Raw genomic sequence first — 12,500 nt, 5'->3', positions numbered from 1 at the left:
CTTTCATCGAAATTCAATGTTAATTTATGCTTCAAATGGCAGATTAATAACATTCTTTACTTTTACTCTTTTAATTGTTTCAGTCATTTGACTGTGACCATGCTGGAGCACTGCCTTTAGTCGAGAAAAGCGACCCCAGGACTTATTCCTTGTAAGCCTAGCACTTATTCTATTGGTCTCTTTTTGCCAAACCGCTAAGTTACTGGGACGTAAACACACCAGCCTCGGTTGTCAAGTAATGATGGGGGGGACAAACACAGACGCACAAACACACACACATATATACATATATACATATACATATATATGACGGTCTTCTTTCAGTTTCCATCTATCACATCCACTCACAAGGCTTTGGTCGGCCCCCCGAGGCTATAGTTGAAGACACTTGCCCAAGGTGCCACGCAGTGGGACTGAACCCGGAAACATGTGGTTGGTAAGCAAGCTACTTACCACACAGCCACTCCTGCAACAGATATATTGTAAAAAAAGAGGTAACTTACTTTTACAATCACTTAAACGTTGCGTGTTGTTCTTATAAGTTGTGGTACCAACTGGACACTCATGACAAGATACCTGGCCTGAAAGATTTTGGTAAGAACCAATAGGGCATGATACACAGGATTTTCCATCAAACTTTCGCCCACTTGGACAAGGTACTGTAAATAAAAAGAATCATGGATAAGGAGAACGCTGCAGCATTATATACATGTATATATGTATGTGTGCGTGTGTGTATGTATGTATCTATGTATGCATGTATGGTATGTATGTATAAGTATGTGTATGTATGTATATATATATATATATATATATATATATATATATATATATATATATATGTGCGCATGTATATATGCATGTATGTATGTATATGTATGTATGTATGTATATAGTGAAGGCATATGGTTCAGTGGTTAGAGCGTCTAGCTTAAGATCGTGAGGTTGTGAGTTCGAATCCCGGACTGGGCTACGTGTTGTGTTCTTGAGCAAGGCACTTTATTTCATGTTGCTCCAGTTCACTCAGCTGTAGAAATGAGTTGCAACATACTGGTGCTGAGCTGTATCGGCCCCTTTGCCTTTCCATTGGATAACACTGATAGCGTGGAGTGGGGAGGCTGGTATGCATGGGCGACTGCTGGTCTTCCATAAACACACTTGCCCGGACTTGTGCCGGGGGGGGGGGGGCAATGAAAATGATTTGAACATCCTTGGTTGAAAATGATTTGAACATCCTTGGTTGAAAATGAGTTTTCACCCCTAAGGCATAATATGTCATATATGTATGTATATTGTTATAATTGTCCTTTTAGTAAATAAATAAATTAATTAACATAATATAATGTCTATAATTCATTAAAATTTCCTTCGCAGCCACAGAAGGAAAATTTAATAACAATGTACTTCATGTACTGTGGAGGCGCAATGGCCCAGTGGTTAGGGCAGTGAACTCGCGGCCATAGGATCGCGGTTTTGATTCCCAGACCGGGCGTTGTGAGTGTTTATTGAGCGAAAACACCTAAAAGCTCCACGAGGCTCCAGCGGGGGATGGTGGCGAACTCTGCTGTACTCTTCCACCACAACTTTCTCTCACTCTTACTTCCTGTTTCTGTTGTGCTTGTAATTCAAAGGGTCAGCCTTGTCACATTGTGTCACGCTGAATATTCCAGAGAACTACGTTAAGGGTACACGTGTCTGTGGAGTGCTCAGCCACTTGCACGTTAATTTCACGAGCAGGCTGTTCCGTTGATCGGATCAACTGGAACCCTCGATGTCGTAAGCGACGGAGTGCCAACACAACACTTCATGTACAACTTCATACCAGGGTAAACGGAAAATACCCACTTCAGTCACGAATGACCTTATGATTGCACTTAGAAAGTTACTCTCTGTGGCAAGGTCGTTTATCAAAGATCAGCAGTCACCCATGCATACCAGCCTCTTCTCTCCATACCACCAATGTTATCTAAAGGAAAGGTAAAGGCTGATACAACTTGACACCAGTGATGTCACAACTCATTTCTACAGCTGAGTGAACTGGAACAACATGAAATGAAGAGTCTTGCTCAAGAACAGAACACACAGCCTGGTCCAAGAATCGAACTCACTACCTCATGATCATGAGCTTGACACTCTGACCACTGAGTCATGCACCTTTGCAATTTCATACCAGAAAAATGACATAATGAATACTTACAACAAATAGAGCCTCCACTAGTTTTGGGAATGAAATATTTATTTGGTGAGCAGGTACCTGGTAAGACTTTTAAATATGGACGCAGTGTTTTAATTTGACACTCATTTTGGGTAAAGTTGAAGTGATCTTGGAAAGAATTTGTATTTAACAGAATGTGAAGATTGCCAAGGCATGGAACAACTGCAGTCTCTGCAAGAGTTGGCGTTAAAGATATATTGAAATATAGGATAACCTGCAATGAAATAAATAACAATTGTTATTTTACTCCTGAATTTGTCTTTGTGCATGTACATTTAATCAGCTATACCTGTCTTTTCTCAGTGTTTCCACTGAAGACACTCAATTTTAATACCATTTTTGCTTTATCTTTTAGTTCTTGATGAAAGGAAGGACTGTGCATATGACCTTTTTTTTTAAGGAAATGGTAATCTGCTAGGAAGACAGGAGGAAATTATCTTAACCATAGAAACTTCTGCTCAGCTGTTTTCAGTGTTCAGAGGACATTTGAAGATCAGCTGGTGTTGCAACATCAACAAAGAGACAGATTAGATTTAGCATGCGGGAACAGAAACATTTCTTCCTTAGAGATTCTGCATACCAAACATCGTACACAAAGTATTGGCTGTGACCAAGCTGCTGCATAGTCGGATTCAAATCAAAACTACATTTTTGAGCTGCTTCATTACACAGTTATGGTTGCATTCCCATAAGAAATACAAATGGCATCTAGCCACAGGTGCAGGTGTGGCTGAGTAGTATATATAAGTGTGTGTGTGTATATGTATACCTCTGGATACCTTCTAACTAAGACGGTACCCACACAAGTAATCTCCAGGAGTGACTTCGGATTTAGCTATAACCTGGTTGTTTAGATACTTCAGACTACCCCTGAAATATTGAAGCAATCCTATCATTTACCTATATGTGTGTGTGTATATATATATATATATATATATATATATATATATATATATATATATATATATATATATAGGCGTAGGCATGATTGTGTGGCACTTTGAACAAGTGTCTTCTGTTATAGCCTCCGGCTGACTAAAGCTTTGTGAGTGGATTTGGTAGATGGAAGCTGAAGGAAGTCCATCATATATATATATATATATATATATATATATATATATATATATATATATATATATATATATATGTATATATATATATTGTTGTGTCTGGGAAGAGTCATTCTCTTTTAGTGCCTTATAATTTAACATATTCACCGGTAAAATTTCCACTCATTTATTTGTTTTTCATTGCATCTTGCAACCTTTCCAATAGTATATATAGATCAATGTGTGTATCTTTGAGTTTGTGTTTGTCCCCTACCATCACTTGACTAGTGCTGTTGGTGTATTTATATCCTCATGACTCACCAGTTTGGGAAAAAAGACCAATAGAATAAGTACTAGGCTTTTAAACAAACTAAGCCCTAGGGTCAATTTGTCTGCTTAAAACTCTTCGAAACAGTGCCCCAGCATGGCTGCAGTCTAATGACTGAAACAAGTTAAAGTGGATAGAAGATAAATGAAAGAAATTAAAAATGAAAGAACTTGCTCATAAATGAATGCACAAACCTTGAGGATTTCCTGAACAACTTTCACGCTTTCAACTTTCATAATAAATTTTGATGGCTCGGTGGAACACTTGCTGTTTAACTGACTTATCATTTGTGGTAAACTGTTGTTCAATGCTGTTTCGAATTTACTTTCACAATCACGTAGCTGATTAAGATTTTGGATGATAGTGAATTGCGCTAGGGTGTAGTGAACTGATCCAGCTGTATAGAAAAAGATTTAACAAGCAAAATGAATAGCTGAAGTGAATAACACACATATATATATATATGTTACAGTCTGTCAGATACCGGCCATGATGAAATACTAAAAGGTATTGAAAATACATATTCGCCTTTATATATTTAATCCTTTATATTGAACACTCAGTATTTCATATATTCAATAAGACATTCAATACTTCATTTCATTGTACCATCCATTTTTATATTATATATTATATATTCCATATTCTATATCCCACATTAATTTTACAAGAATATAAATAAAACATAAAAAACAGACAGAGTTGGAACTCTTTTAATAAAATAATATATTCCTCTATACACGATCATACAAAACCCCCTTTTTTTGTATTTATTTTTACTCACACACACACACACACATATATATATATATATATATACACACACATAAATATATACATACTAGCTGTTTAGAAAAGGAGTTAACAATCAAAATGAGCTGCTTAAGTGAATAATGCATACATACACGTACAAGTATATACATGTATATGTACAGACATATATATTGATTTCAAATTTTGGCACACCAACAATTTGGGGGGAGAGGGTAAGTCCATTTCATCAACTCCAGTGTTCAACTGGTATTATTTTATTGATTCCAAAAACAATAAAAGACTAAGTGAATGTCAGCAAAATTTGAACTCAGAGCGTGAAGACGAAGAAAATGCTGCTAAACATTTTTGCCTGTTGTGCTAACGATTCTGCCAGCTTGCCCCCTTTTCTGTGTGTGTATGTATATATATATATATATATGTATATATGTATGTATACATGTGTATGTCTGTGTGTATATATATGTGTATATATATATATATGTATATATATGTATATATATGTATATATATGTATATATATATGTGCATATATGTATATCAATATATGTATATCAATTTATAAATGAATGACAAATTTCATGTAAATGGTTCTGTGGAAGCTGTAAGATTTTGCACAGATATTCCACTCTGGGTGCATGGTTCTATAAAGCATAAACAGCCGTAAGCAATGAATTTGCTTAAATAACTCCTGACATTTTGTCATGGATTTATTAATTAACATTAAGTTTAGCATTGACTACTTGAACTCTTTAAAAAACTTACATGAAACTCAAGGAAAAATCGTATACACACATCCACACACATACGTATATATATATATATATATATATATATATATATATATATATATATATATAAATGAAACATGCAAACACTAAGATGTCACTACTGTTCATATCATCTGTGGATAAATTCTAAATTTGATGATATCACCAGTAGTGGCATGGGTGGATCACAGTTATAATAGCTTTAAACAGCTATGAATTATAAATTTGCACAAAGTGTAATGATGCTTAATAAGCATCTACCTGCTAGAAATAAGAGCTAAGTCTTAAATTAATCCACCGTATATATATATATGTATATGTATATTTATATGCAATTATAACATGCGTTTTCTCCATTCCTTAAATTCTTAAATATACTCAAATACCCAAAATTTCAAGGAGTTCCTGCCTTAAAAACAGGAACTAAACCACAGTTATTTTGTGTTCTTTGCTACATTGGTTTCTATTAACCCATTTAGTCTATCAGAAGAATTTTTATTCATTAAGATAGAAGAAATACACATAATTATATATATTTATTTATATATATATATATATATATATATATATATACGCATACATACATACATGTAAACATACATACACATACATCCATACACACATACATACTTACGTACATACATACATACATAAACCAATTAGGAAATAATAGATTTAGTACTTACGGGCGCAGTCAAGAACCTCACTTGACCAGTCATTGTTTGAGCTACAAGACAAAGTGAAGGTGGTTGCACCATTTGGAAAATAGTGGTCTGGGTTACAAGTAATAGTACAGGTTGCAGCACCATTTGCCAGTGAATTGCATTGCATTGTACCATTGGCTGGTTTGTTTAAAGCTTCATGATGGCATTTGTTATCTGGGAAAATAGAAAAAACAAATGGTAAAATAGGAGAGGAATTGAAATTTATGTATAGGCATGGTTCTGGGTTCAGCCCCATTGCATGGCACCTTGGGCAAGTGTCTTCTGTTGTAGCCTCAGTCCGATCAATCAAAGCTTTGTGAGTGGATTTGGTAGACAGAAACTGAAAATACATCATGTATATGTGTGTGTGTGTGTGTGTGTGTAAAGTGGTGTCTAGCATGACCACAGTCTAATAACTGAAACAAATACAAGATAAAAGATAAAGTATATATCAGTGAAGGTGTGTTTGTGTGTGTGTGTGTGTGTGTGTGTATATATATATATATATGTATATATATGTGTGTATATATGTATGTATATATACACATATTTATATACATATATATATATATACACACACACACACATATATATATATACACACACATTCATACATACATTAGACATACATGTATACATACATATGTATATGTATATATATGTATATATATTATGTATATATATATAGTGTGTATACATATATATATATATATATATATATATGTATGCATATCTGTCTATATATATATGCAACGTTTCTCCATAATTCTGTATTAACACTGATACAATTATGAAAAGAATCTGCAACACAATCATTCTTTACCTTTGACATGGACGTAAAACGAACAGTTCAGGGTTTGAGTTCCATTTGATGCATGTACCTTCACCAAAATCTCTTTACCAATTGTTGCACTATTACGAACGATTTCTTCTGGATCCACCACGAGTGTAGTGTAGTGCTCTCCCTGTATTTTGTCCCTCAATGTAAGTTTGGTGGTTTCTTCCCCAATAGTGATGTTGGTTGGACATGTCAGCTTCATTTGTGGCCGAACTGCAATAGTTAGATATTTGATTTTTGTTAGCATTCAGTTTACTCTTATCAAATGTAATGCTTATTTATTCATACTAGCAGGATCTGTGAATATTTCATGGAATTAATGGTAGACTTATTGGGTTATTTCTGAAAACTTTAGCCAAAAACTCTAAAAGCATAGCCTGAGTTTTTACTGTCTCAAAGGACAGTCACTCGTCTGCTATTCATTGCAAAGTGAAGGAAATTGTAATATGATGATTGCTTAATGCACTTTATATATATATATATATATATATATACACTTTATATACTTTATGCACAATTTTATAGACTTAGTACACAACACTCTCTCTCTTTCTCATTCACTCTTCATCTCTCCCTCTTTTTTCTCTCACCATTTTCTTTGTCCCTTTTATCTTTTGCTCGTTGCATTTCTCCTCAACTAATCACGTGAAAGTTTTAGAGACAGGCTAAGTAATGGAGTAAGAAAAAAATTTGTTCAAAAAAAAAAAAAAAATTACACATTTCAATCTCCACCATTACTCCCTCTCCCCTCCTCCTCTCACCCCCTTCAACTAATCGCGTGGAGAAACAAGTAGAATTATTATAAGATTGTTTTGTATTGATAATATATTATCTCATAACTATAAATTCTATATATCTGCCACACAGTTACTTGAACTGCTAGAAACAGCAGCCAAATCTCTCACAAATTGCATTCCATTGTCTTGAAAATAAGGCAAGAATGCATGAGATAATGTAATTGTTGAGACCCCTTAAACGACTGGACAGCCATGGTTGGAATGCATTTGAGGATATGTTTACTCAATTCAATCAGGGTTGACTTTAGGGCTAAACAACAATAGCAACAACGGTCCAAGTTTCTATCATCATCATCATCATCATCGTTTAACGTCCGCTTTCCATGCTAGCATGAGTTGGACGATTTGACTGAGGACTGGTGAAACCGGATGGCAACACCAGGCTCTGTTTTGGCAGAGTTTCTACAGTTGGATGCCCTTCCTAACGTCAACCACTCAGAGAGTGTAGTGGGTGCTTTTACGTGTCACCCGCACGAAGGCCAGTCAGGCGGTACTGGCAATGGCCACGCTCAAAATGGTGTATTTTATGTGCCACCCGCACAAGAGCCAGTCCAGGAGCACTGGCAATGATCTCGCTCGAAAATCCTTATAAAAGTAAAAATCATGAATAAAACTTACTTCTTAGTCTGACTTGTATCACACAGCTTTTGCGATTTCCAGAGAAATCTTCATAAGTAAACGTGAGCTGTTCATTTTTGGTTATCACTTGTGTTGGATTGAAATTGTTTGGTAGCAGCGTTTGGTAGATACCAGAATTGTCTTCAACCTGCAGAGTGGGCAATGTGACCTGCTGCAGTGGATCAACATAGATAGGATCCGTAGGGCAGTTGGATATTATAGGGGCCATAGTATCTGGTAAAAGAAGACATGTTAAATAAATTAATGCATATGTCAATAATACAATTTTTGTCCTTGGGCAGTGACTGTTATTTCTGTTTTGCTCACTCCTGGAAAGTATGAAAAATGGCTAACATTTCCTTCAAACTTTTCTTTTGTTACATTTATTAAAACTCCAAAGAATCCTTCTCAGCACATGGCAACTCCAGCTCATAATCAGAGATTCACATATTGTCAGTCAATAAGAGACATGCTCAAATGGTTAAGATCAAGCAACTGATAAGAAAATCTGTGATATTGAACAGAATATTTGCTACAGCACTGAATCTGTCTGAAATGTAATGGAAAATTAGTCAGTTTCAAAACATTGATGTCCAGGTCACAAAAGCAAAGTTTGACAGGATTAGTTGTCATTTCCTTTAATTTCTAGATAGAAGCAAATAGGAAATAGCAATTACTGACCAAAGTCAATAAATGAATAAATAAATAAATAAATGAAAAATAAAAAAAAATGTTACACAGTGCAATTTATTTAATTATAAAAATACCAAAAAATAAGTTCCTTATTAATGCAAGAATATCTTACAAATATTAACTCACACAATTCTGATTAACCATAGAAAATTCTAGTAATTTCTAATGATCATTTTTTTCTATGAATGTGATTATTCTGCAATGGTGGTTCTCAGCTGGGGCTCATATAAGATTTTTGGGGGTTTGTGCAAGCAAGATAGTAAAATGGAGATCCGAAGTAGCATTTTAAGGATCCATGAAGAAATTTTTCATTTCATGTATTTATTGCCAGAAACAATTCAGTTTCTCTATTTGAGCTTTTGCACAGTTCATAACTACACAAATGAATGTTTGAAAAACAAAATAAGAATTTTGAAAGAAGTATTTATAAAACTATCTTTTAAACATTAAATGGCTATGAGGGGTCCATCAGAATAGAACAGTAATCAAAGTGATCCGTAAGTAAGAAATGGTTGAAAACAACTCTTCTACAAGAAAAACAAAAGCAAACAATAGACTGTACCTTGGCAAGTTGGCAAAGTTCTGTCCCAGAGGAGAACGCCATTGGTTTCAACACACTTCAGTGGAAAAGTTGAAGTTAATGTGTAGCCATTTCTCAAGCATTTATAGCTAACTTCTGATCCAAGTTTGTAGCTTGTTGAGTTTTGAACACTGCCAGTAGGAGTCGTTGGGTCAACACATCTTTTCTCTAAAATACAGATATAGAAAGATAGTTAACTGGTGTACATACATACATGTGTACATACACACACACACACGCACGCGCACAAACATGCATTTATATGTATACATCATCTACATTCATAATATATATATTGGTTTCCAATTTTGGTACAAGGCTAGTAATTTCAGGGGATGTGGGTAAGTCGATGTAATCCCAGTGTTGGATTGGTACTTATTTTATGTATATGTGTATATATATATTCACGCACACATGTGTATCCGTACATGCATTCACATACATTCATATGCATATACATATATATGCATGTGTGTGTGTATACTATATATATATATATACATATATATATATATATGTATATATATATATATATATATATATATATATATATGTATATATATATATATATATATATATATATATATATATATATATATATATGTATATATATATATATATATGTATATATATATATATATATGTATATATATATATATATATGTATATATATATATATATATGTATATATATATATATATATGTATATATATATATATATATATGTATATATATATATATATATATATATATATATATATATATATATATATATGTATATATGTATATATATATATATATATATATATATATATATATATATATATATATGTACTGATACATATACATACGTATTTAAATATTCATATATGTATGTATACATATATATATACATATATATATATATATATATATATATATATATATATATACATGCGTACATACTTATACACGTGCATGAATACATACAACACATACACTCACACACACACACACACACACACACACACACACACACATACATAAATATATATCACTATGAATGAAAGTGTGTGAATATATTTGTTAGCAAGATTAATGTTCTCTCTACAATTATGTATGTATGCATGCATGTATGTGTGCAGATTTGTATGTTTCATTTTATATATTAGGCTGGTGCATAATTATTGCGGCCTTTTTTTTTTTAATAAACTTTATTCAACAAAGATAATAACAATAATTAACAAAAACATCTTTAAATGATTATTCCGGAGCATATTCACCATCCACTTCAATTACTGCTTCCCATTTGCTTGGCAGACCGTCAGAATAATCATTCAAAGATGTTTTTGTTAAATGTTATTGGTTTTGTCGAATTAGATTTATTGAAAAAAGCCGCAATAACTATGCACCAATCAAATATATATTCTCATGCATATAGTTGCAGATCTAGACATGTTCGTATATATTTAAATGTTTATGTATGTATGTATGTATGTATGTATGTATGGATGGATGGATGGATAGATGGATGAATGGATGGAGGGATGCATGTGCAGTGCATGTGGTGGAGTGTGTTCCTAATATGTTGAATGAAGTACAAGGTTATGAAGAAATATATAAAGAAGTACTGCAAACCTTTACAAAAAAGACTTCCGACGTCCCAGAGTCCATTGGTCTGGCATCTTATAAATTTGTCACCCTGTGAACTCGCTCCACTGGCGTAATAGTTTGCTGCACAAACCAGCTGGAATATTGATCCAACGTTTGTGTTGGGTTGAGATGCAAATACTGCATTCTTAAGAATTGGAGGCCAACATCTGGGAGCTGTTAACAAAGAAATCATATAAGCTGTTGAAGTTTTTTCTTTCTTTCTAATAATGATAATATATATGTGTGTGTGTACGGAAAACCCTCTTTTTCCATTGAGGGCTTATGTGCTCCAATACTGGACTATTTCCATCAGTCAATACATGATGATTGCTTAGAAAATTTAAGTTTATCAAATATTATTATTATTTACAGAATTGTCACTCATTGCCAATTCTCAATTCATCATACATATATATATATAATAAATAAGTCTAAGGGTAGCAAAAAATTAAGAAATTTAATTTACTACCAGTGGTGTAACGAGAAAAAAATTAGTCAACAGACTATATATTATTTTGCTAAAATAACTTGAAACCTGGTTCGAAATATAGATGGTAAATGTTTTTATTTTTCATTCCTTTTCGAAATTATCCCTATTTTGTGGTGTAGAGCTTTGGCTGCTCTTTCTAGTGGGTCAGATGTCCTTTTATGGGCATCTCTAATGTGTATTAAATCTACACTGAATTATATATATATATATATATATATATATATTATATATATATGTATACCAGAGTAAGCACATAAATGTGAAACAAGGTGGGAGAAAATAGTACTCGAATACCGTAGGTAGAGTAATATGTTTTATTAATAAAGCTGCAAGACATCACAAAAACTATTACTCAGAGTTTCACATCCCCATCCATCAGACATTCTCAACCAAAACTATCAGATGAACAGGAACATGAAACTCTGAGTAACAGTTTTTGTGATGTCTTTGTAGCTTTATTAATAAAGTATATTGACCAGATAACTGAAGAGATGGTGGCGTGAGTTCCCACCCTGGCATCCGAAACTCGGAGTTCTATCATGGCTACCGAATAAGTGTCACATATTTTTACAGATAAATTCCTCTATTTGCATAATATCGAGGTCTCTTTCTTTCTTTTGCTGTCCTTTCTATTAATATATATATACATATATATACATATATATACATATATACATATATATACATATACATACATATATATATATATACATACATATATACATATACATACATATATATATATATACATACATATATACATATATATATATATACATACATATATACATATATATATATATACATACATATATACATATATATATATATACATACATATATACATATATATATATACATACATATATACATATACATACATATATACATATACATACATATATACATATATATATATACATACATATATACATATATATATATATACATACATATATACATATATATATATACATACATATATACATATATATATATATATATACATACATAT

At 32.7% G+C, this 12,500-nt stretch overlaps 1 protein-coding gene across 1 annotated transcript in view; it reads right to left on the bottom strand.

Annotated features, from left to right (window-relative positions):
* Positions 1–11,163, bottom strand: part of LOC106883459 (uncharacterized) — a 54,335-nt gene extending 43,172 nt beyond the window's left edge. Inside the window, exons 1-8 of the mRNA XM_089340731.1 lie at positions 10,981–11,163; positions 9,346–9,531; positions 8,091–8,324; positions 6,661–6,888; positions 5,820–6,011; positions 3,787–3,989; positions 2,198–2,429; positions 504–659 (exon numbers count right to left, since the gene is read on the bottom strand). Coding sequence (XP_089196857.1) covers positions 504–659; positions 2,198–2,429; positions 3,787–3,989; positions 5,820–6,011; positions 6,661–6,888; positions 8,091–8,319 — 1,240 coding nt within the window. The 5' untranslated portion in view covers positions 8,320–8,324; positions 9,346–9,531; positions 10,981–11,163. The remainder of the gene's footprint in view (positions 1–503; positions 660–2,197; positions 2,430–3,786; positions 3,990–5,819; positions 6,012–6,660; positions 6,889–8,090; positions 8,325–9,345; positions 9,532–10,980) is intronic.
* Positions 11,164–12,500: the final 1,337 nt, after the last annotated feature.

This window comes from Octopus bimaculoides, chromosome 23 (genome assembly GCF_046866305.1).
Source record: "Octopus bimaculoides isolate indiv1 chromosome 23, ASM4686630v1, whole genome shotgun sequence".
NCBI lineage: Eukaryota > Metazoa > Mollusca > Cephalopoda > Octopoda > Octopodidae > Octopus > Octopus bimaculoides.
This window is presented reverse-complemented; position numbering and strand designations above follow the sequence as displayed.